The 24,035-nt window shown below is 40.8% G+C and overlaps 1 protein-coding gene across 3 annotated transcripts in view; it reads right to left on the bottom strand.

Annotated features, from left to right (window-relative positions):
* Positions 1–24,035, bottom strand: part of INTS4 (integrator complex subunit 4) — a 133,036-nt gene that overhangs the window by 47,936 nt on the left and 61,065 nt on the right. For all 3 annotated transcript variants that reach the window (XM_058446646.1, XM_032167003.2, XM_058446644.1), the window contains exons 9-12: positions 16,305–16,376; positions 13,784–13,958; positions 4,590–4,795; positions 1,020–1,162 (exon numbers count right to left, since the gene is read on the bottom strand). In XM_058446646.1, the coding sequence (XP_058302629.1) occupies positions 1,020–1,162; positions 4,590–4,795; positions 13,784–13,958; positions 16,305–16,376 (596 nt within the window). The remainder of the gene's footprint in view (positions 1–1,019; positions 1,163–4,589; positions 4,796–13,783; positions 13,959–16,304; positions 16,377–24,035) is intronic.

Below are 24,035 nucleotides of genomic sequence, written 5' to 3' on the forward strand. Positions count from 1 at the left end.
ACTATACAAGCAAGGTAATTATATATTTTTATTATTGTTTATGGGTTTTATTTTTTTGAGACAGAGTCTTGCTCTGTTGTCCAGGCTGGCATGCAATGGCATGATCTCGGCTCACTGCAACCTCTGCTTCCAGTGTTCAAGCGATTCTCCTACCTTCGCCTGCCGAGTAGCTGGGATTACAGGCATGTGCCACTACGCCCGGGAGATTTTTGCATTTTTAGTAGAGATGAGGTTTCACCATGTTGGCCAGGCTGGTCTTGAACTCCTGACCTCAGGTGATCCACCCGCCCCGGCCTCCCAAAGTGCTGGGATTATAGGTGTGAGCCACTGCACCCGACCAATTTAGTGCACCTTCTAAACCAGAACTTAATGAATAAAAAATAATAAGGCCGGGCGCAGTGGCTCATGCCTGTAATCCCAGCACTTTGGTAGGTCAGGGCAGGTGGATCACCTGAGGTCAGGAGTTCAAGACCAGCCTAACCAACATGGTAAAACCCCATCTCTACTAAAAAAATACAAAAATTAGCTGGGTATGGTGGCGTGCACCTATAATCCCAGTTACTTGAGAGGCTGAGGCAGGAGAATCACTTGAACCCAGGAGGCAGAAGTTGCAGTGAGCTGAGATCATGCCACTGCATTCTAGTCAGGGTGACAGAGCGAGACTCCGTCTCAAAAAAAAACGTAACAAAACAAAACACTATATAGGAGAAAGAGGAAATCTAATTAATTTATTTCTATACTTCTAACAGCTACCACAAGGGTTGGTGCACAGTCAGCACACAGCAGGCACATAATATTTGCTAGGTGGATAGATGCACAAATTAGCAAGTAATCTAAAATGTGATACTCAGCTTAGGAATCAGATTCCTGAGAGTTCAGTTAAGTTGAATCAGGTTTCTAAAGTAAAGGCAAAATTCAGGGCCACACTATCCTCAATCTATAAGGACGGAACAAATGTCAGCATTGTACATTTACCACCTTATGGGACTCAGTGAGTAAATGGGTAAAAAAGTCATTACTTCCATATGGAGTCCCTATCAGTAGGGTACTTGGTTAAATTTTTCAGCAGCTCCACCAATGCAAGATGAATCCCTTCTTTGGTTGAAACATTAGTACAGCATAAGAGTTCATGAAGAGCCTCTCGAATATCTCTGGATGAATCCTTTAAAAGAAAGTAATAATAATAGTAGTTACTGTTGGTTAACAGACTCAGCTTCTATCTACCAACTCCTTCTCCCCAGCCACCTTCCCATCTAGGGTGGCCATGTAACAAAGTATGTGGAATTTTTTTGGCTGAAATTCCTGAAATATCTTTCATTTTATTGATAAAGGATCAGAGGCAGTAGCTTTGTCCCCTTTGTTCTTTAACCTTCCTTTTCCATCCTATCTGGAACTCAATCATGATGCTGAAGGTACAAGAGCCTTTTTGCAACTAGGAAAAAGGACAGGCTAAGAAGAAAGGCTAAGAGAGAGGCTGGGAATGGCCAGTTAGCAGAACACTCAGAACACACACACTTATTAAGTTTGCCATCTTATACAGGCATAGTTTGTGGCATCCCAAAACAATTACAACAGTAACATCAAAGATCATTGATCACAGATCACTGTAACAGATGTAATAATGCAAAAGTTCAAAATATTGCAAGAATTACAAAAATGTGACACAGACATAAAGTGAGCACATGCTATTGGAAAAATGGCACCGATAGACTTGCTCAATGCATGGTTGCTGCAATCTCTCAATTTATTAAAAAAACACAATATCTGCAAAGCCCAATAAAGAGAAGTATACCTGTATGTGTTAAATGGAGGAGTGAAGGAAAGAGTCAATCTATTTGATGTGAATTTCAAGATTTCAAGAATGAGAAATACTAAAAGAGAGGCAAATCGAAATGTCACTCCTATCCATAAAATTCTGCAACAGTTTTCCATAATGTTAGAATAAAATCCAAACATCTTAAAATGGCCTACAAGGCTCTCCACTAATCCCCTCTCAGACTTCATCTCATGCCACATTTCTACTTTCTCACTATGGTTCACTCCTACTGGCTTTCCCTCTATTCTGCAAACACAACAAAGCTCACCTGTGTTTTAGAGCCTTCCCACTAGCTGTTGCCTCTACCTGAAGTTATTCTCCCAGTCTTCACATAGCTAGCTTCTGTTTATCATTCAAGACTCAACTTGAACATCATCTCCTCAGAAAGTCTTTACTAACCACTCAAATTGCAGTGAAATTCCCCATTCCTCCATCATACTGCGTATCTTCTGCATAACATTTATCACCACCTGAAATAATTTTGTTTGTTTACTCCACCTCTCTTTAGAATGTAAGTTTTATGACAGCAGGGATCCTGTCTGTTTTGATACCCCGACATTTCTAATACATAGACAGTGCTTGTTGAATAAAGAAGTGAATTTTTCTAGGCAGGGTAGGATCTTGACATAGCAGGAAAAAAAAAAAGCAAATTCCAGCTGGAAGGGTCAGCAAGGTAAGGCTCAAAGCAATGAAGCACAGTGACACAGAAAATATAAGGGAGCAGTCAGTGCACAGCAGGGTGGAAGAATAGTCTACTGTAAGTTTGTATGGGTCTGAACTCCTGAAAAGAATTAAAAGGCAAGGATTCTTTGTGAGTTATATACATAAGTACTCACAAATAAGCATACCTGTGAACAATTCTGTACATCAAAACATAGCTTGGAACATAGCTCAGCTACTCAGCAAACACTTACCGAGCACCTAATTGTGCCAGACACTGCTGCAAGACACTGGTAATAGAAAAATGAAGAGTCGGCCAGGCACGGTGGCTCATACCATAATCCCAGCACTTTGGGAGGCCAAGGTGGGTGGATCACTTGAGGTCAGGAGTTCGAGACCAGCCTGGCCAATATGGTGAAACACCATCTCTACTAAAAAAAAAAAAAATACAAAAATTAGTGTTGTGGTGCATGCCTGTAATCCCAGCTACTCGGCAGACTGAGGCAGGAGAATTGCTTGAACCCAGGAGGTGAAGGTTGCAGTAAGCCAAGATCGCACCACTGCACTCCAGCCTGGGGGACAGAGCGAGACTCAGACTCAAAAAAAAAAAAAAAAAGGGAAGGGAAAGGAAAGGAAAACAAAAGAGAAAAGTCAAGACACCTTGAGGAGCTCACAGTCTTATGAAATAGAGAATTACTGAAAAATGCTAGAGCAGTATACACAGGGTGCTATGGGAATAGAGAGATGGCATTTAGCCCACCCAGGGCTGGGAGTAACAGTTAGGGAAGACTTTCTGGATATGTTACCTAATATAGGCTGTGGGAATAAGTGGACGTCTCCTGGGTTAAAGTGGCAATTTTGCAAACTGAGGGGGAAAATTACATTGAAGGTAAAATTGTGAGGAAAAGCAATATGTGTAGGAAAGTGACTTCAGCATAAAGTTCAAGGTGAGGAATGGTGGAAAAGAAAGCTAAAAAGGAAAGGAGTGGCTAGGCTATGTATGAGGCCACCCATGAAGAACCACACATAGAATGTAAACTTATTTTTAGGAAAAAATACATGAAAAAATTATAAAGATTTATAATTCAGGAAAAATCTTAGTAGAAGTGCTAAGCAGCGGAGAGAATGGTAGGGACCTTCAAAACCAAAGCACCAGCTATTCTTTAAAATACACAGTAGAAATCTGTTACAAGTGTTCTAAAAACTAAGCACCTAATTACTATCCCTTTCATATCTGAACCCCATCTTCCCCAAAAAAGGAAACCAGAGGCCAAACCCCATTTATGAATACTCTGAAGAACTTCAGTAGTTGCAATTAAAATCCAGACATTTTAGAAAAATAATACAAGAACCACCTAGAGCTGTACAGCCTGGGAAGCAACTCTGTGTTTACATTCTGGTTCAGCCACTAACTTAGACAACTTATTTTTTTCTCTATAAAATTCCCAGGGCAGAATGAATCAATCCCTAAGAGCACTTGCTGCTATAGCAGCCTATGATTCACTACAAGAATAAAATCAAATTAAAGGTTGAAAAGAACTCTTCATTATTTAGCCCCTACCTTATCTACAGCCACTTCCTCCACTCTTCCATCTCTTCAACTCTACGCTATCATTATAATAAACTCTTTTTAGTTCCTTGAATATATCATATTCTGTCTTATCTCTGCATCTTTAGACATTGCTCCCTCTGTCTGGTACCCTTTCATCCTACCACCAGTGTCACTTGTCCTTTAAAAAAGATGCACTTCAGCTTGAGTGACAGAGTGAGACCCTGTCTCAAAAGAAGGGGAAAAAAAGCCTAGTTAAGTCCTAATCCTCCTTCAAGTGTCCACTACAGCACTTCCTCCTTCTTCCCAACCTCACCTCAGCCGATACAGGTTAGACACTATGTATTCCTTAGGCATCCTATCCTTTCTTGATCACAGAAACACCAAGCTTATTCAAATTTCCTGTTTCACAGTCAATTTCTTCCATCTTAGGGGAGGGGTATGGTGAGAAAACAGAACTGTGCTGCCTGATATACTGTTCTGTCACCAATGCCTAGCACGATACCTGATTTTAATAGGGGGGGTGAGGGATGAAGAAATGAGTAACAAAATAGAAACACTTACCTCTAGCACAGCCAGGACAGTGTCAAGCTGATCTTCTCGGAGGGTGATGTTGTTAGAGATTTTTCTCATGGTATGTATGGACTGCAGACGTACTTCCTCAATTTCATCGTTGAACATGTCAACTAGGAAATCAAGGCACTTCTCAGCAAAAGAGGGTGACGACTGGGCCAACATGCAGAGGGCCTCCACAGCAGCAATACGAACCTCTAGAAAAAAGAACAAATAAAACTGCACATCAGGCTGGGCACAGTGGCTCACGCCTGTAATCCCAACACTTTGGGAGGCCAAGGTAGGCAGATCACTTGAGCCCGCCTATGCGACGTGGTAAAACTCTGTTTCTACCAAAAATACTAAAAAATTAGCTGGGTGTGGTAGCGTGCGCCTGTTGTCTCAGCTACTTGGGAGGCTGAGATGGGAGGATCACTTGATCCTGGGAGGCAGAAATTACAGTGAGCCAAGGTTGTGCCACTGCACTCCAGCCTGGTGACAGAACGAGACCCTATCTCAAAACAAAACACAAAAAAACAAATTAGCCAAGTGTGGTGGCACACGCCTATAGTCCCATCTACTTGGGAGGCTGAGGAAGGAAGATCACTTGTGCCCAGGAGTTTGAGGCTGCAGTGAGCCATGATCGTGCCACTACACTCCATCCTAGTGACAGAGCGGGCCCCTGTGTCAAAAAAAAAAAAAAAAAAAAAAACCTCCAAAAACAAAAAACAAAAAACTGCACATCAGCCAGGTGCAGTGCCATACACCAAAGTCCCAGCTACTCAGGAAGCTAAGGTGGGAGGATCATTTGAGCTCAGGAGTTCAAGGCCGGCCTGAGCAACACACTGAAGCCCCATATTTTATATGTATATAAAGTAACTCATATCAAATTAAGAGCCATGGGAAAAGTCCAAGATGGATTCCTTCTCCTTCAGGCTGTCTTCTATTCTCTACTCCTCTCATTCTATAAACTCTCCCTGGGAGATCTCTATGCCCACAGTTTCACATACCACCCACCTTAACGTCGATCTAAGAACATGGACTTTAGTATCACAAGGACTATGGCTTAAATCTGACTCCACGTATGTGTGATGAAGTCACATGTCTGTCTACATTAACTTCTTGAAAATTAAATTGTCTTACTTATCTCAGTATTCCGACCACAGTACTTTTTAAAAAGTCAGTTAGTAAATAATGTTATCATTATTATTAAGATTAAAGTAGACTAAACATCATTGTTCCAATTTTAGAGGTAAGATTCAGCAACGTGGATTAACTTGCCTCAAAGTGAATGAGGGCAGGAATAGGACCAATACTCAGGTCTGTTGATTGCAGGCTAAAATCATATAGTGGTTAAGGATACATGCTTGGAATGGTAGAGGTCTCAGAGCAAACTGTAGTGAATGATCCCTCCACTAAGTTGGAGGGTGATCTTGAATAAGTAACTCAACTTCCTGGCACCTCAAATTTCTTACCTGGTAAATGGAGATAATACTCATTTCCTTACAGAGTTGTTAGGACTAAATGAGATAATACAGGTAAAGCCCAGAGGGACCCTGCCTGGCATATTTTAAGGGCTCAATAAGTATCACCTAGGGTATAGGTTTGGGTTCTGTAAGCACCCTGAAAACAGAGGCATGTTTTCGACCCCTTGGCATGCTCAGAACATGAAAGCAATAAAGCCACTGATCTGAGGAAGCCCTTCCTTCATTCACTAATAAGTGGGTCCTGAACATGTACTATATGCTAGGTGCAGTACTAAGGGCTAGGATACAAAGATGAGAAATGAGTAAGACACAGAAAATGCTCACAAGACTTCCACACATGGTTGTTTTTTTCTAGTGATTCCCATATGCTTCTGTAACAAAATGGACTATTTCAAAACAAAACAAAACAAAAAGCACCTAAAGTTGTGGTTAAAACTCACAAACACAATTTCCTCTTTGTATAACGAAAGGTTTTATAGATATGTTAAAAGTGGAGTTACTACATTAAAGACAGATGATTCAGGTTTTTCTTGGTAGTTATGAATTCCTCCTTTTCATCAGAAGAGAACAATTTTCTTCATGTCACAATAATATAATTTAAACATGAAATTACTAATTATAAGGCAAGCTACAGATAAACCCAAACATGTTAAGTGCTGGCTCTTCCTCCTAGAATTTTATCCATTACACCACACTGACTCATATGTAACCTCTGCAAGTCCACCAAGGCAATCAGGAAGGAACTTCTGATCAGAAAGAGATAATCAGTGTGACCTCAGCTGATACACTTCCAAGTAGAAGCAAAGAAATGTGGTATTTTACTTTGCCTGAACAGCCAGACTATAAGCAAGAAAATTGAAATTTTCCACTGAACTTTTTGGAATGTTGAAAATATGTCGGCCAGGCATGTCACGCCTGTAATCCCAGCACTTTGAGAGGCCAAGGCGGAGGATCGCTTGAGCCCAGGAGTTCAACACCAGCCTGGGCAACACAGTGAGACCCCATCTCTATAAAAAAAGTTAATTAAAAATAAATAAATAATATGTCACAGACTCCCTATAGTTACAGAGCAGAGAAAAGGAACCTACTATACTATATTTTTAAGAAGACTGATCCTTAGCATCTGCATGTGTATAATTGGGTCCAGACTTAGCTACCTATTAGGTTTGTACTTAGTACTAAAGATACAAAGATGAACAAAAGCAAGACGATCCCCCAGGCTTACAAACAAGAACAGTTAATTGCATTACAAAGTGATGACTGTTGCCATGGAAAAGCACAGGGAATGTAAGAAAATACATATGAAGAAATATAGCCCAATCAATGGGATCAGAGGTGGCTTTCTATAATACGTGATCCCCAAAAACAATAACTAAAAGAGCTGCTAAGCCAAAAGAAAGAAAAAGTCCTTTCTAGAAGAAAAGCTGCATGCACAAAATCTCAAAAAGGAGGGAGAAGATGGATAAATTAGAGGACTAGAAGTATGTTGAGCCACTACACTAGAGTGAACAGCCAGTGAAATAAGGCTCCATTTCATTTCCAGCAATGCACCCCTAAAACCCAAATTTACCCAGAATTGTATAAATGTGATAAAATTAGAAAGCTGTCATACCTGATACCTGGTTATGGTATACTCACTTTTTAAACTTAAGTTAATTTGATTACATCTTAATAACATTTGTAACACGAAGGATAAATCCTTGAGGAGATGGATACCTATTCTATATGATGTGAATATTTCATTTTTCATGCCTGTATCAAAACATCTCATGTACCTCTTAAATATATATATACTAGTATGGAACCAAAAAAGGGCCCGCATAGCCAAGACAATTCTAAGCAAAAAGAACAAAGCTGGAGGCCTCACGCTACCTGACTTCAAACTATACTACAAGGCTACAGTAACCAAAACAGCATAGTACTGGTACCAAAACAGATATATAGACCAATGGAACAGAATAGAGGCCTCAGAAATAACACCACACATCTACAACCATCTGATCTTTAACAAACCTGACAAAAACAACCAACGGGGAAAGGATTCCCTATTTAATAAATGGTGTTGGGAAAACTGGCTAGCCATATGCAGAAAACTGAAACTGGATCCCTTCCTTACACTTTATACAAAAATTAACTCAAGATGGATTAAAGACTTAAATGTAAGACCTAAAACCATAAAAACCCTAGAAGAAAACCTAGGCAACACCATTCAGGACACAGGCATGGGCAAAGACTTCATGACTAAAACACCAAAAGCAATGGCAATGAAGCCAAAATTGACATATGGGATCTAATTAAACTAAAGAGCTTCTGCGCAGCAAAAGAAACTATCATCAGAGTGAACAGGCAACCTAAGAATGGAAGAAAATGTTTGTAATCTATCCATCTGACAAAGAGCTAATATCCAGAATCTACAAGGAACTTAAACAAATTTACAAAAAAAAAAAAAACACAAACTATGACCCCATCAAAAAGTGGGTGAAGGATATGAACAGACACTTCTCAAAAGAAGACATTTATGCGACCAACAAACATATGAAAAAAAGCTCATCATCACTGGTCATTAGAGAAATGCAAATCAAAACCACAATGAAATACCATCTCACACCAGTTAGAATGGCGATCATTAAAAAGTCAGGAAACAATAGATGCTGGCAAAGATGTGGAGAAACAGGAACACTTTTACACTGTTGGTGGGAGTATAAATTAGTTCAGCCATTGTGGAAGACAGTGTGGCAATTCCTCAAGGATCTAGAACCAGAAATACCATTTGACCCAGCAATTCCATTACTGGGCATATACCCAAAGGATTATAAATCATTCTACTATAAAAACACATGCGGCCGGGCGCGGTGGCTCACGCTTGTAATCCCAGCACTTTGGGAGGCCGAGGCGGGCGGATCACGAGGTCAGAAGATCGAGACCACGGTGAAACCCCGTCTCTACTAAAAATACAAAAAATTAGCCAGGCGTGGTGGTGCGCGCCTATAGTCCCAGCTACTCGGAGAGGCTAAGGCAGGAGAATGGCGTGAACCTGGGAGGCGGAGCTTGCAGTGAGCCGAGATTGCGCCACTGCACTCCAGCCTGGGCGACAGAGCGAGACTGTCTCAAAACAACAACAACAACAACAAAAAAACACATGCACACGTATGTTTATTGCAGCACTGTCACAATAGTAAAGACTTGGAACCAACCCAAAGGCCCATCAATGATAGACTGGATAAAGAAAATGTGGCACATATACACCATGGAATACTATGCAGCCATAAAAAAGGATGAGTTCATGTTTTTTGCAGGGACATGGATGAAGCTGGAAACCATCATTCTCAGCAAACTAACACAAGAACAGAAAACCAAACACTGCCTGTTCTCACTCATAAGTGGGAGTTAAACAATGAGAACACATGGACACTGAAGGTGCGGGGGCATCACACACTGGGGCCTGTCGGGGGTAGGGGGAGGGGGTAGGGATAGCATTAGGAGAAATACCTAATGTAGATGATGGGTTGACAGGTACAGCAAACCACCATGGCACGTGTATACATATGTAACAAACCTGCACATTCTGCACATGTACCCCAGAACTTAAAAGTATAAAAAAAAATGTATTTAAAAAATGTTAATGGCAAACTGAAAACTGTATAACTAAATCATATAAATGTTAAAAGTGATGAAATTCAGTTGTAGAAACTAAAAGCAAAAATGCTAATAGAAACAAAATAGGTTTCAGTTACTCATTTTAGAGTAAAATAGGTTTTAATAACTGGACTTCCTTATTACCCAATATAATTTAAATTGTAATTCATATTTTAAGTTCATAGAGAATCAAAAAGCAGAGGTAGATTTACTTTCTATACATATGGAACATTTTAGAACAAATGATAGGATAACCCAATTCTTATATCTACTGATGAAAAACTTCCTTTCAAAAATAATATTCTTGCCCTTCTAAGAAGTAGTTCTATCCTGAGGTATGATTTTATAGGCATTTTTAAGACCTGGCACAGGTCTCTTGCACAAGTTTACTGTAAAATGTGGACAATCAAAATTACCTCACCAGGTCTGTTACCCTTGCTGATAATGAAGAGGCTGGAGTCAATCATCTCAAAGCACTGAAATTCTGAGATCTACGTGAGACAGATAGCATATGGAAATCACAGGGGCTTTATAGGACGTCTATTACAAGATGGAGTAATGAGGATCAGCTTTATCCTCCAAGGATGAGACAGAGACAAAATATATGAAACAACAGCATTCCAGACACTGGGCATCTGGCAATAAAGGACTGCAATCCCTGAGAGATGGGAAATAAATGAGGTGATCTCAATGATTAGAGCAATTCAGTTTAGAGAGACTCCAGGCACTAGGTCTTCTCTCCCTGAGTTGAGAAGATTGAGCTAGGAGTTTGGGAAGTCCAATGTGGCTAGAGTTCATAGAGCGAATTACTGGAAAGTAGAGAACTACACAGAGAGACAGAGAGCGTGGGAGATCTGCAGATGGTCACCTCAAGTCTTCAGCTGAATTCTGATCTATGAGACAGAGACCATCTGAGGCCTGGAAAAGAACCACTCAAAACAATGAGAGGAAACAATCTCCAGAGGTCACGCAGGGCCTATAAAACCACAGTTAACTTAGAAGAATTTTGCAGCCAGGTGTGGTGGCTTACGTCTGTCATCCTAAAACTCTGGGAGGCCAAGGTGGCCAGATTGCTTGAGGCCAGGACTTCAAGCCTGGCCTGGGCAACATGGCAAAACCCCATCTCTACAAAAAATACAAAAATTAGCCAGGGGTGGTGGTGCCCACCTGTGGTCCTAGTTACTCAGGAGGCTGAGGTGGGAAGGTCGTTTGAGCCCAGGAGGTCAAGGCTGCAGCGAGCCACGACTGTACCTTGGCACTCCAGCCTGAGCAACAGAGCAAGATCCTGTCTCAAAAAAATAATAATAATAAAATAAAATAAAAATAAAGAAAGAAAAAAGAAAAGAAGAGGTTTTTTGCTTCAAGTAGTGAAAAAGAAGAGTTTTTTGCTTCACCAGTGGAGAAAAGTAAGTTGTAGGCTAAATGCTACTCTAATCCTGCCTAACAAAGTATAAGACCTGAAAAAGTAGATCCCAGAACAAAGCTCAAAAATATTTATAGGAATAAAATAATGTTCAGTATCCAATAAAGTGAAATCTATAATGTCTGGCATCCAATTAAAAATTATCAGACATGAAAAGACACAGGATGGAATATATACAAGATGGAATAATATATAATACAGGAGGGAAAAAAATCAATCAAAACCAACCTAGGAATCACAGAAATAATAGACCTAGTAAACAAGGATAGTAAGACAGTTATAAACATTTTATCTGTTGACAAAGCTAGAGGAAAGATTAAGTATGTTAAGAAAGACATGGTAGATACTAAAAAGACCCAAATTATTTCTTCTTTTTTTTGAGACAGGGTCTTGCTCTGTCACCCAGACTGGAGTGCACTTGTGTGATCATGGCTCCCTGCAACCTCTAACTCCTGGGCTCAAACAATCCTCCTCCCACAGCCTCCCAAGTAGCTGGGATTAAAGGCATGCACAACCATGTCTGGCTAATTTTAAATTTTTTTGTAGAGATAGGGTCTCCTTATGTGGTCCAGGATGGAAAAAACCCAAATTCTAATCAAACTTCTGGAGACAAAAACTACATGTCTGAGATGAAAAATATACTGGGTGGGATTAACATCAGATTATATCTTGCAACACTCAAAGACAAAGCAATAGATACTATCTAAAATTGAACCCAAAGAGAAAATAAAAACTGGAGGAAGGAAGGAAGGAAGGAAGGAAGGAAGGAAGGAAGGAAGGAAGGAAGGAAGGAAGGAAGGAAGGAAGGATAGAGCATCACTGAGCTGTAAAACAATGTCAGTATCCTAATGCATGTGTAATTAAAGTTGCCAAAGGGCCTGTAGTGTCAGAGAAATTTAAAAAAATAATAGTGGCTGGGTATGGTGGCTCACACCTATAATCCCAGCACTTTGGGAGGCTGAAGCGGGCAGATAAGTTGAGCTCAGGAGTTTGAGACCAGCCTCGGCAACATGGCAAAACCCCGTCTCTACTAAAAATACAAAAATTAGCCGAGAGTGGTGATGGGCAACTGCAGTCCCAGCTACTCGGGAGGCTGAAGCATGAGAATTGCCTGAACCCAGGAGGCAGAGGTTGCAGTGAGCCGCGATCACACCACTGTACTTCAGCCTGGGCAAAACTCTGTCCCCGCCCCACCCCTCCCCCCCCAAAAAAAGAAAGAAAGAAATAATAGTAAAAAAAAAAATTTCCAACTGTGATGAAAACTATTTGATTCAAGAAGCTCAACACACTCCAAACAAAAGAAACATGACATGAACTATACTATACCCAGGCATATCATAATCAAATTGCTTAAAACCAGTGATAAAGCGAAATCTTAAAAGCAGCTTGAGATAAAAAGACACATTATATACAGAGGAAGATAAAAATGATAGCAGATTTCTCAACAGAAAACTATAGAGCAATATCATTAAAAGACTGGTAGAGGCCACGCACAGTGGCTCACGCCCGCAATCTCAACACTTTAGGAGGCCAAGGCAAAAGGATCACTTGAGCCCAGGAGTTCAAGACTGGCTTGGACAATATAGGGAAGCCCTGTCTCTACAAAAAATTAAAAAATTAGCCGGGCATGGTGACACGTGCTTCTGGTCCGAGCTACTCGAGAGGCTGAGGTGGGAGGATTGCTTGGGTCCAGGAAGTCAAGGCTTCAGTGAGCTGTGATCACACCACTACACTCTAGCCTGGGTGACAGTGAGACCCTGTCTCAAAAAATAAAAGACTCTTGGAAAAAAAAACTTATTAATCTAGAATTGTATTCCCACAAAAATATCTTTCTATATTTATTTATGTATTTATTTATTTATTTTTTGAGACAGAGTTTTGCTCTGTTGCTTGTCCAGGCTGGAGTGCAGTGGCACGATCTCAGCTCACTGCAACTTCTGCCTCCTGAGTTCAAGTGATTCTTGTGTCTGAGCCTCTCTAGTAGCTGAGATTACAGGTGCATGCCACCATACCAGCTATTTTTTGTATTTTTAGTAGATCCAGGATTTCACCATGTTAACCAGGCTGGTCTTGAACTCCTGGCCTCAAGTGATCCTCCAGGCTCAGCCTCCCAAAGTGCTGCGATTACAGGTGTGAGCCACCATGCCTGGCCCAAAAATATCTTTCAATAATGAAGGTGAAATAAAATATTCATCAGTCATATAAAGGTTTGGCAGTCAGACATACCTAGGTTTAAATCTTGCTCTGTCTCTTACTAGCTGGGTAAGTAATATCAAGTTATTATTTTTATTAATATCAATTTTAATTACCAATTACTAAGTGCTTATTATAAATAGGCACATGTATTATGCCAAGTGCTTTATGTATACAGAACCTCATTTAATTCTCACAACTCAGAAAGATAGTTATTATTATCCCTGTTTTATAAAAATGCTGGAATTTAAACATAGATTGACTGAACCCAAATCTCTTGCTCTTTACCATTGTCTTATACTACTGGGGCCTCAGTCTCTCCTGTGTGTGAAATAAAAAGCATAGTAAGTACTTCCCAGAGTTACTGTGAGGATTAAATGAAACGATACATGTGTATCACCGAGTACAATGCCTGATACACAGCAGTCACTTAAAGAGTGCTATTGCTATTATACAGTCATACTTACCATACATCTCATCTTCCAACCCATGAACAAAAGCTCCACAAGCTCCTGACTCAATTAAGTTCACAGCCCCAGTATCTACTTCTTCCTTGGGAGCATCATCTCCCCACTTTCTGCCACTGGAAAACTCCCCTGAACTGTAAAGTTCCTTGGCACGTTCATGTGCAGTACGTTTCCTCTGCAAAGGACAACAACAATTACCAATTGTAGGAGGTTCATGAAGCAACACTAAGATGAACCCTGAGAACATGGGAAGGCAGAAAGTAAAACTGCTCTTTGAGAGTTACATTTGTAAAAATTATCAGTAGTTCATACAAGAGAAATGCAAATTCAACTTAAAATGAAACCAAAGCCTTGCTGGTCTACAATAGCGGAAAGTACCTAATTAAAGAGGATAAAGATAGCTGAAGAATGTGTTAAGAAAGTTGGTTACGTTTGCTGTGGCAGCAACATAGGAAAGAGAGAGCCAGAGAGGCAAATAATGGCAGTGCCCCTCCAAAAACCATCTTGGGTAGACAATACATTGACTCTAAGAAAACAATTATCGGGCAGGGCGCAGGTGGCTCATGCCTGTAATCCCAGCACTTTGGGAGGCCAATGCAGGCTGATCATGAAGTCAGGCGATTGAGACCATCCTGGCCAACATGGTGAAACTCCAGCTCTACTAAAAGTACAAAAATTAGCTGGGCGTGGTGACACGTGCCTGTAGTCCCAGCTACTCGGGAGGCGGAGGTTGCAGTGAGCCAAGATCATACCATTGCACTCCAGCCTGGCAACAGAGCGAGACTCCGCCTCAAAAAAAAAAAAATTATCTTCAGTCCCAGTAGAAGTATTTCTCTATTTGGCAACATTGCATTCTATTTCAGCTACAGTACAGTCACTAAATAATCTAGTAAACTCACTTTACACAGAGATTATCTAAGGTGGAATATACTGGTTGGTGTATCCAGTCCACTTGACAGTTATGGTTCTCATCACAAATTAACGACCTGGCACTCTGCTTTATACATCAGCCTCTCATGAAACCCCATCTCTAAAAAACTACAAAAAATTAGCCAGGTGTGGTGGTACACACCTGTAGTCCCAGCTACTCAGGAGGCCGAGGTGAGAGGATCACTTAAGCCCGGGAGGCAGAGGTTGCAGTGAACCAAGATCGCACCACTGCACTCCAGCCTGGGCGACAGAGCGAGACCCTGTCTCAAACAAAACAAAACAAACAAGCAAAAAAACATGCACAAGAAAAAGAGCTGAGAGACATATACCAAAATGACCAAAGTCATTATATTAGGGTAGCAGGCATATGGGTAAATTGTTTTCCTTTCCCTTATCAAAAATTCTACAACTCTATAATATCACTTTTATAATTTCAAAATTGAGGTACTAACAATGAATGTACATATTATTTTCTCAGACTCAAATTTGGTTCTGTAAACCACGTTAGTGAACCATTACAATCAAAGCTTAAGGGCATTTCATAAGAGGCATTTGGGGCCAGGCACAATGGCTCACATCTGTAATCCTAGCACTTTGGGAGGCAGAGGCAAGAAGATTGCTTGGGCTCAGGGGTTCAAGACCAACATGGGGAACACAGCAAGACCTCATCTCTACTAAAGATAAAAAAAAATTAGCTGGGCATGGTGAGGTATGCCTGTAGTCCCGGCTACTTCAGGAGGGTGAGGTGGGAGGAATGCTTGAGCCCAGGAGATCAAAGCTGCATTGAGCAATGATTGTGCCACTGCATTCCAGCCTGGGCAACAGAGTGAGACCCTGTTTCAAAAAAAAAGAAGAAAAAATGGCGTGGGGTGGGGGGGTATTTTGTTACTGTTTGGAGTAAGGCTTTACTCACTCTTCCATGGTAACTGCTGCTGAAAAGGAGTCCTAAAATGTCATACCATCTCACAAAATGAGAATGGGCCTTTGTAGTTCCTAACAAACAGAAAATTAATCTTTTGGGGTTTTCTGGGGTTTTTTTGTTGTTGTTTTTTGGGGTTTTTTTTGAGACAGAGTCCTACTCTGTTGCCCAGGCTGGAGTGCAGTGGTGCGATCTCGGCTCACTGCAACCTCTGGTCTCCAGGGTTCAAGTGATTCTCTGCCTCAGTCACCCAAGTAGCTGGGACTACAGGCGCATGCCACCACACCCAGCTAATTTTTGTTTTTTAGTTGAGACGGGGTCCATCATGTTGGCCGGGCTGGTCTCAAACTCCCGGCTGCAAGTGATCCACCTGCCTCAGCCTCCCAAAGTGCTAGGATTACAGGTGTGAGCCACTGCACCTGGCTTAGAAAATTAATCTTGCCACTTTTTTGTGAAGCATAACCTGTGCAAAGTATTTCATTACAATAATACAAAATTTAATGAAGTCACTTGTTATTTCCTTCAATTTACTAAGATTTTAAATTAAAATGTAATATAGTTATCATACGTTAATTTAACAAATGCTGCTAAGTTAAATCAACACAACTCAGCATACTGCCCCCCTACATTGGTTACAGAAACCCAGTTTAAACAACAAAGAATAAAAGGTACCCTCAGATCTGACATCAGCTTCTTGTCAAGGGTCTGCTCCAAGAAATGAGAACTGACTTGCTCCATAGAGCCCTATAAAGAGAAAAAACCAGAGCATATAAAACAACTTTTATGAGTTGAACATTATCTTAAAGTTCAGAGTCTATAGCCAATTTAAGTGCATAAAGATAATATTATTCATGACAGTAAAGATGCTATGGGTTCCGAATCATCAGGAAAATAAAAATACTAGCAGCAGCTAACACCTAAATAGAGCTTACTATGTGTCACGTACTACGCTTTTTTTTTTTCCTGAGATGGAGTTTTGCTCTTGTCACCCAGGCTGGAGTGCAGTGGCATGATCTCAGCTCACTGCAACCTCCACCTCCCAGGTTCAAGCAATTCTCCTGCCTCAGCCTCCTGAGTAGCTGTGATTACAGGTGCCCACCACCATGCCTGGTTAATTTTTTGTATTTTTAGTAGAGATGGGGTTTCGCCATGTTGGGCAGGCTAGTCTCGAACTCCTGACCTCAGGTGATCTGCCTGCCTCAGCCTCCTAAAGTGCTGTGATTACAGGCGTGAGCCACCGCGCCCGGCCACTATGTGTCATGTACTATTCTAAGGGCTTTAGACATATATTAACTCATTTAAATCCTCACTATAACCCTGAGAAGTAAATACTATATTAGTCCCATTTTATATATGGAGAAAAGGCACAAAAAGATTAAGTAACACATTGACGGTCACAAAGAATAAATTCCAGAGCTAGGAGATAAATCCAGGCTCCAAAATCCTTTCCCTTAATGACTACTCTCCACTCCTTTTCATTCTTCTTTCCATTCATCTGTTCATTCATTCATGCATTCAATTAAACAAATATTTAGCAACCATTCAATTATATGTCTACCGTTACTAGGAACAAGAATACAAAAATAAAAAGACAACAGCTGTACACTCAACAATCTCACAGACTAGTAAGGGAAACTGACAAGAAAAGAGATTACTGCAATATGGTATGAAATGCTGTAATACACATCTATGAATGATGCCATGGGAACGGAGAGAACAAGCAGTATTAAGGTACAGGCAGGGAGAGGTATACTTGGAGAAATGAAAATCACAGTGCAAATGCCAAGTGGGAAATATTAAGTGGTTTTACGAATGGAACGTAAGATAGGGCTCCTGAAAATGAGGCAGTACAGATAGGATAATAAAGAGCCTCATTTGCCATAGTAAGGGGTTTGCCTTATAAATAATTATTACACAATCTCTGTTAAACATCTAATGAGCTCAACAATGTATAAAATATTTTACTTATATTTTTCCAGTTTATTCTTCCCAATAATCCCATATACCTCTCACCCCCATTTTCTAGATGAGAACTGAGGCTGAGATTAGGCAACTTACTCATTTCAAGTAAGGGAGAACATAGATTTATATTTCATAAAGCCCATCTTGCAACAGTATGACTAATGGACCATAAGGAATCAAAATGAAAGCAAAAAGACCAGTTTCAGAGGCTGTTGGAGCAGGTCTTAGACATTAAGAAATTTATCTGAGATCTTCTCTAATTCCTAAGTTAATAAATGCAGAAATGCTTATACAGACTCAGATCTTTTCTCTAATCAAATTTTCCATAGAAAATTATGTGTTCCTGGGGAATATCCTTACTCAAGTTAACACCCTTCCTATGATTCCACAAAAACAACTGCTGTACTATTTTGACTAAAGTAGTTTCAAAACCACTTTTTCTTTTGTTACATAGATCTGAGCCAATGTCATATCTAACATCCATTTTTTAAATCCAAACAACAATTTTATAAATAAGAACTATAAACGCTTAAGACCTCCTAAATCTCTCTCTAGTTTTACCACCAGCATTAGCTGTTGGCTTTTTTCTACTAGAATAAAAGTTTTCATGACTTCACAGTAAGTTGCTTCATCCATAATTCCCAGTGCCCTCCTCCAATGCCCTCAGCTGCGCGCTCACCCAACACAGAAGCACAGAGGGAGTATTATGCAAATTTGTGCCCCCCAAAATTAAATATTACTTGAAATACATTTTCAATGTCACCTAAGAATAGGTGAAGCTTTCCATTTTAAGTCCACAAACACAAAGAGTCCTATAGCATAGTAATCTACTTGAAAAATGGTGAGAAGTCTATTACTGCAGGACCAGTGGAAATGGAGAAAGGATGGATTTAGGGGATGTCAAGAAGGAAGAACTGATAAGAGTTGTGACTCAATGGATGTGAGACATAGAAAAACTATTCCCAAATTCCTCTGGTTCATGACTTAGCAGATGATAGTATCATTTACAAAAACATAGAGAAACAGATTTGGACCAAAAAGATAATGAGTTCATTATAAAGTGCACCTCACCAATGAGAAAAAAAAGCTACATTCTGGTATACTTTAACCAAGACAAGTATGTTTAGATTAAGACGGAATCTCTCCAACTGTACTACTAGCACTACTTAACAACCTAAATTTAGGTAGTTAATGCTATGAAAACCTTACTTAACACTGAGAAAACCATTTCACTAGAGAGCCTTATTAAATGTATGTGAAATTTAGATACAAGATATTTACCAATTATTACACCTGCTTTAAGAGCAAAAACTGCTCAACTGGTGTAAATAACGTAAGTCTATGCAACTAGGTGGTAAGTACATCAGACATAAAACTGCCACTAACTAGGAATATCTGCATTTACCCTGGGAAAGACCAGTCATGGGCAGACTTACAGGCATAAAAGTCTATAACCTAACAGTCTGAAAATGTTGTAATTTTTAAGGTTAATGACTTCTTAAGGCTTATAAAAGTAGTGACTGTATTCTAAATAGTCCCATGAATCTGCTTACTGGGACCTCAAGTTTCTTTGCCCCACAAATAGGGCACTTATAAACAAGTAAAAGCTAACCTCTTTTACATGGTTTTGAATTTTCTGATATAACCCGTATCAGAAAATTTTTCATACTGCTATAGGCCAAAGGGATTGGAAACTATTCACTTTTTAAGCAAGATGGACTCGAGGCTACAAAGCTAAGTTGTTGCAGAACCTGGCTTTTGTTTTCCTCTCCAACTTACCTCATTACAGATCCCCTATATTAAACATTACCCCCAACTAGAAAGCACTAAACTGCTTGTAGTTTAGTATGATATTGCAGCTTAGTATATTGCTATGCATGATAATATACTGCTTTTATATCCCTGCTCATATTTTCTCTTTCTCTGCATCGCTACCTAGTTACTCATCCTTCAAAACTCAGTTCAGAGATCAGCTCCTCCAAGAAGCCTTCTGTGGTTGTGGTTGGTGCTCTTTCCTACCAGTACCAGGTTATTATTATTCACTGATTAGCTCTCCCTGGCTACCTGACTATCAACTTCGTTGAAGACAGAAACTGTCCTCGGTGTTTGTCGATTTGCTGAACAGGTGATCTAAAGATTATACAGGTTGAACATCCCAACCAAAAATCTGAAATCCAAAATGCTCCAAAATCCAAAACTTTTTGAGTACCAACATGATGCTCAAAGGAAATGTTCCTTGGAGCACTTCAGATTTTGGATTTTGGAGCATATTTCAGATTTGGGATGCCCAACAAGTAAATATAATGCAAATAAAATATTTCAAAATCCAAAAACAAAACAAAACAAAACAAAATCCGAAACACTTCTGGTCTCAAGCATTTTGGATAGGGGATACTCAATCTGTATGCTGATTTGTTTAAAAAAAAAATGGCCCACCGGAGTTACCTGGCACACATCACCCACAACAAAAAGGGACCAAAATAACAAATAACTATATTTCAACTAAAATGACTGTAGATATATGCTGCAGAGCACCAGAGAAAGGGCAAAATCCCTGTGGAGCACGGAAGCCTCAGGATAGCACCACAGGGAAGGGAGTGAGGCTTCCTACCTGCCACACTGTCTCCCTTGCCAAAATCAGCTTAAAATCAGAGGAACTTCTTACAGAGAAAAAGTAAGCTGGAGATACCTATCAGTGGTCCCCACTGCTGCCATAGGCACCAGCAATTCTTGAAAAAGGAGAGTCCTTAAGTCCTCAGTGGCCACAAATCCAGTCTGGAGAGTAGCCAAGAGATCATTCAGCTGTATTGCCTCAGAGTGGGAGCCTACCTTGTCCTAAGCTGCTGTAGCACGGCACCAAGTTGAAGCCAGACTCACTACTAGTGTGCATCCTGCCCTGGGGACCAGTAGCAACTGACTCTCTTCATCCCTGAGAACCCACCATCATTCTACTGTGATCACACGATGGCCTGCAGCACCATAACCCCATCCACATAGAGTCTAGGTCAAACAGAGTGACGATGATCACAGCATCAGACCCCACACAGCGCTACCAACCACCCAGAAAACAGACAGACCTGCACAGCAAGGAAGCCATCAAATAGACAGCTGGCAGCGCTTTACCCAACAACCCTCTTCCATACAACCATCTGGGCTGCCAAGTATGCACACAGCAGTACTCAACCAAAAAGCTAATCCTGCTGCAGCCCTACTCCCTCACAACCCGTCACAGAACCACTTGCCCACGCCCTGCCTGATAGCTGGCAATTCAATGGTCCTGTCCCCTAAAACAGGCCACAATAGAGTCCCACAGTCCCAAAGCACACAGTCCAGCTGGTCCTGTGGCAGCCCTGGCCCCCCACCATAGACTGCTGCCAAACTGCCCAGCCCCACTGCGCAAAAGCATTTGAGCCTAGCCCAAAGCAACAGCCAACCAGGCAGTAGCCCCATCTCCCTACATAGCCACAGAGCAGCCCAGCAGGCCACCGCAGCAAAGGCCTGAGACCAGCACAACAGCCACCATGGCAGTAACTACTGCCTCCCTGGAAAACCAGATAGACAGCCTGGCAGCCATTTTAGCCTGTACATGTCTTGGCCAAAAATCAGCTCAGTACCCGCATCTATAGCATTGCCATCGCAAACTCCCACAGCCTAGGCAACTGAGGCAATTGCAAACATCAATGACTAGGATTACAGCTGAAGATTACAGCTGAAGCTGACAAGGATTATCACACCACCCACTGAGTCCACCCAGAACTAAAGGCAACACACCATACCCAGCTAATACCCTAAAACCATCTACAGGAAAAAGACTGTCACTATATACTAGCTACTCAATAAAATTGAAAAGAGCAACTATTCTACTAAATGCACAGATATCAACATCCAGTATCTTGGACAGAATAAATGAAAATCAAGGAAACATGACACCCTCAAAGGAATACAGGAAGTCTCCTGGCTGGGGGCAGTGGCTCACATCTGTAGTCCCAGCACTTTGGGAGGCCAAGACAGCCAGACAGCATGAGTTCAGGAATTCAAGACCATTCTGGGCAAAATGGCAAAACCCGTCTCTACAAAATATAAAAAAATAGTCAGGTGAGGTGGCATGTGCCTGTAGTCCTAGCTACTCAGCAGGCTGAGGTGGGAGGATCACTTAAACCCAGGAGGAGAAGGCTGCAGTGAGCTGCGATCAGGCCACTGCACTTCAGCCTGGGTGACAGAGCAAGATCCTGCCTCAAAAAAAAAAAAAAAGGGAAAAAGTCTCCAATGACAGACCTCAAAGAAAATGACACTTACAAAATGCCTGAAAAGGAATTCAAAATAGTGATCTAAAGGAAACTCAGTAAGATACAATCGAATACAGACAAACAATTAAATGAAATCAGGAAAACAATTCATGATACGAATGAGAAATTCAACAGAAATCAATATCATAAAAAAGAACCAAACAGAAATCTTGGAGGTGAAGAATTCAATGAAAAAAATTAAAATAGTATACAATTGAGAGCTTCAACAATAGACTAGGATCAAGCAGAAGAAAGAATTTCTGACCTTGAAGACAGGTCTTTTGAAATAACCCATTAAGAGGAAAAAAAAAACAAATAGGAATAAAAAAGAAAGCCTTGGAACATATGGGACATTAATAGGCAACAAATATTTGCATTTTAAGATTGCCTGATGGAGAAGAGATAAAGGCACAGAAAACCTATTTGACAAAATGATAGCTGAAAACTCGCCAAGTAGTGGGAGAAATACAGACATCCAGATTCAGGAAGTTCAAAGGTTCACAATTAGATTCAACCCAAAAAGATCCTCTCCAAGGTACATTATAATCAAACTAACGAAAGTCAAAGACTAAGATTTTAAAAGCTGCAAGAGAAAATTGTCAAGAGAATCTCCATTACTATCAACAGATTTCTCAGCAGAAACCTTGTAGACCAGGAGACAATGGGATAGAATTAATATATTCAAGGTATTGAATGCTAAAACTAGAAACAAAAGGACAACAATCACTATCATAACAACACACAAAAGTATAAAACTCACCAGTAGGCCGGGCACGGTGGCTCACGCTTGTAATCCCAGCACTTTGGGAGGCCGAGGCGGGCGGATCACGAGGTCAGGAGATTGAGACCATGGTGAAACCCCGTCTCTACTAAAAATACAAAAAATTAGCCGGGCATGGTGGCGGGCGCCTGTAGTCCCAGCTACTCGGAGAGGCTGAGGCAGGAGAATGGCATGAACCCGGGAGGCGGAGCTTGCCGTGAGCTGAGATCGCACCACTGCACTCCAGCCTGGGTGACAGAGCAAGAATCCGTCTCCAAAAAAAAAAAAAAAACTCGCCAGTAAAGGTAAACTCATAAATCAAACAGATCAAACCCCAGTGATACAATATGTCATATAAAATTTTCAGTCTGCTAGTATGAAGGTTAAATTCAAAATGGTCAAAAACTACAACAGCTACAAATAGTAGCTAAGGAACACATAATATATGAAGAAGAAAATTAAGGCAACAAAAATATAAATTGAAGGGGGGAGGGAAAAAGTCTAAGATCCTTTTTTGTAACCAAAATTGAGTTGCTATCAGCTTAAAACATTCTATTACAACTGCAAGACTTTTTTTTCCCCCTTGAGACAGTCTTACTCTGATGCTCATGCTAGAGCGTAGTGGCCTGATCACAGCTCACTGCAGCCTCAATCTTCCAGGCTCAAGTGATCCTCCCACCTCAGCCTCCTGGGTAGCTGAGACTAGAGGTGTGTGCCACCATGCCTGGCTGATTTCTTTTCTCTTTATTTAGTAGAAACGAGGTCTCACTATGTTGCCCAGGCTGGTCTCAAACTCATGAGCTCGAGCGATCTGCCTGCCTCAGCCTCCCAAAGCGCTGGGATAATAGGCAAGAGCCACCACACCAGCCTAACTGAAGACTCTGTAGTAACTATGTAGAAAAAAGTTACAGCAGATAAACAAACAAGAAAGAGAATGAAAATAAAGCTTAGCCCCACAGAAAACCACTAAATCGGAGGTAAACAACAAGAAAGGAAGACAAGAACAAAGAATCTCAAAAACAACCAAAAGTAATTAACAAAATGGCAGAAATAAGACCTTATCTATCAATAACAATCTTGAATATAGCTGGGCACAGTGGCTCAAGCCTGTAATCCCAGGACTTTGGGAGGCCAAGGCAGGCGAATCACTTGAGGCCAGGAGTTTGAGACCAGCATGGCCAACATGGCAAAACCCGCTTCTAATTAAAATGCAAAAAAATTACTTGGGCGTGGTGGCACATGTCTGTAATCCCAGTACTGGGGAGGTTGGGGCACGAGAATCACTTGAACCCAGGAGGTGAAGGTTGCAGTGAGCTGAGATCACACCAGTGCACTCCAGCCTAGGTGACGGAGTGAGACCCTGTCTCGAAGAACCAAAAAAAAAAAAAAAAAAAA

This window comes from Hylobates moloch, unplaced genomic scaffold, assembly GCF_009828535.3.
Source record: "Hylobates moloch isolate HMO894 unplaced genomic scaffold, HMol_V3 SCAFFOLD_11, whole genome shotgun sequence".
Taxonomy (NCBI): Eukaryota; Metazoa; Chordata; class Mammalia; order Primates; family Hylobatidae; genus Hylobates; species Hylobates moloch.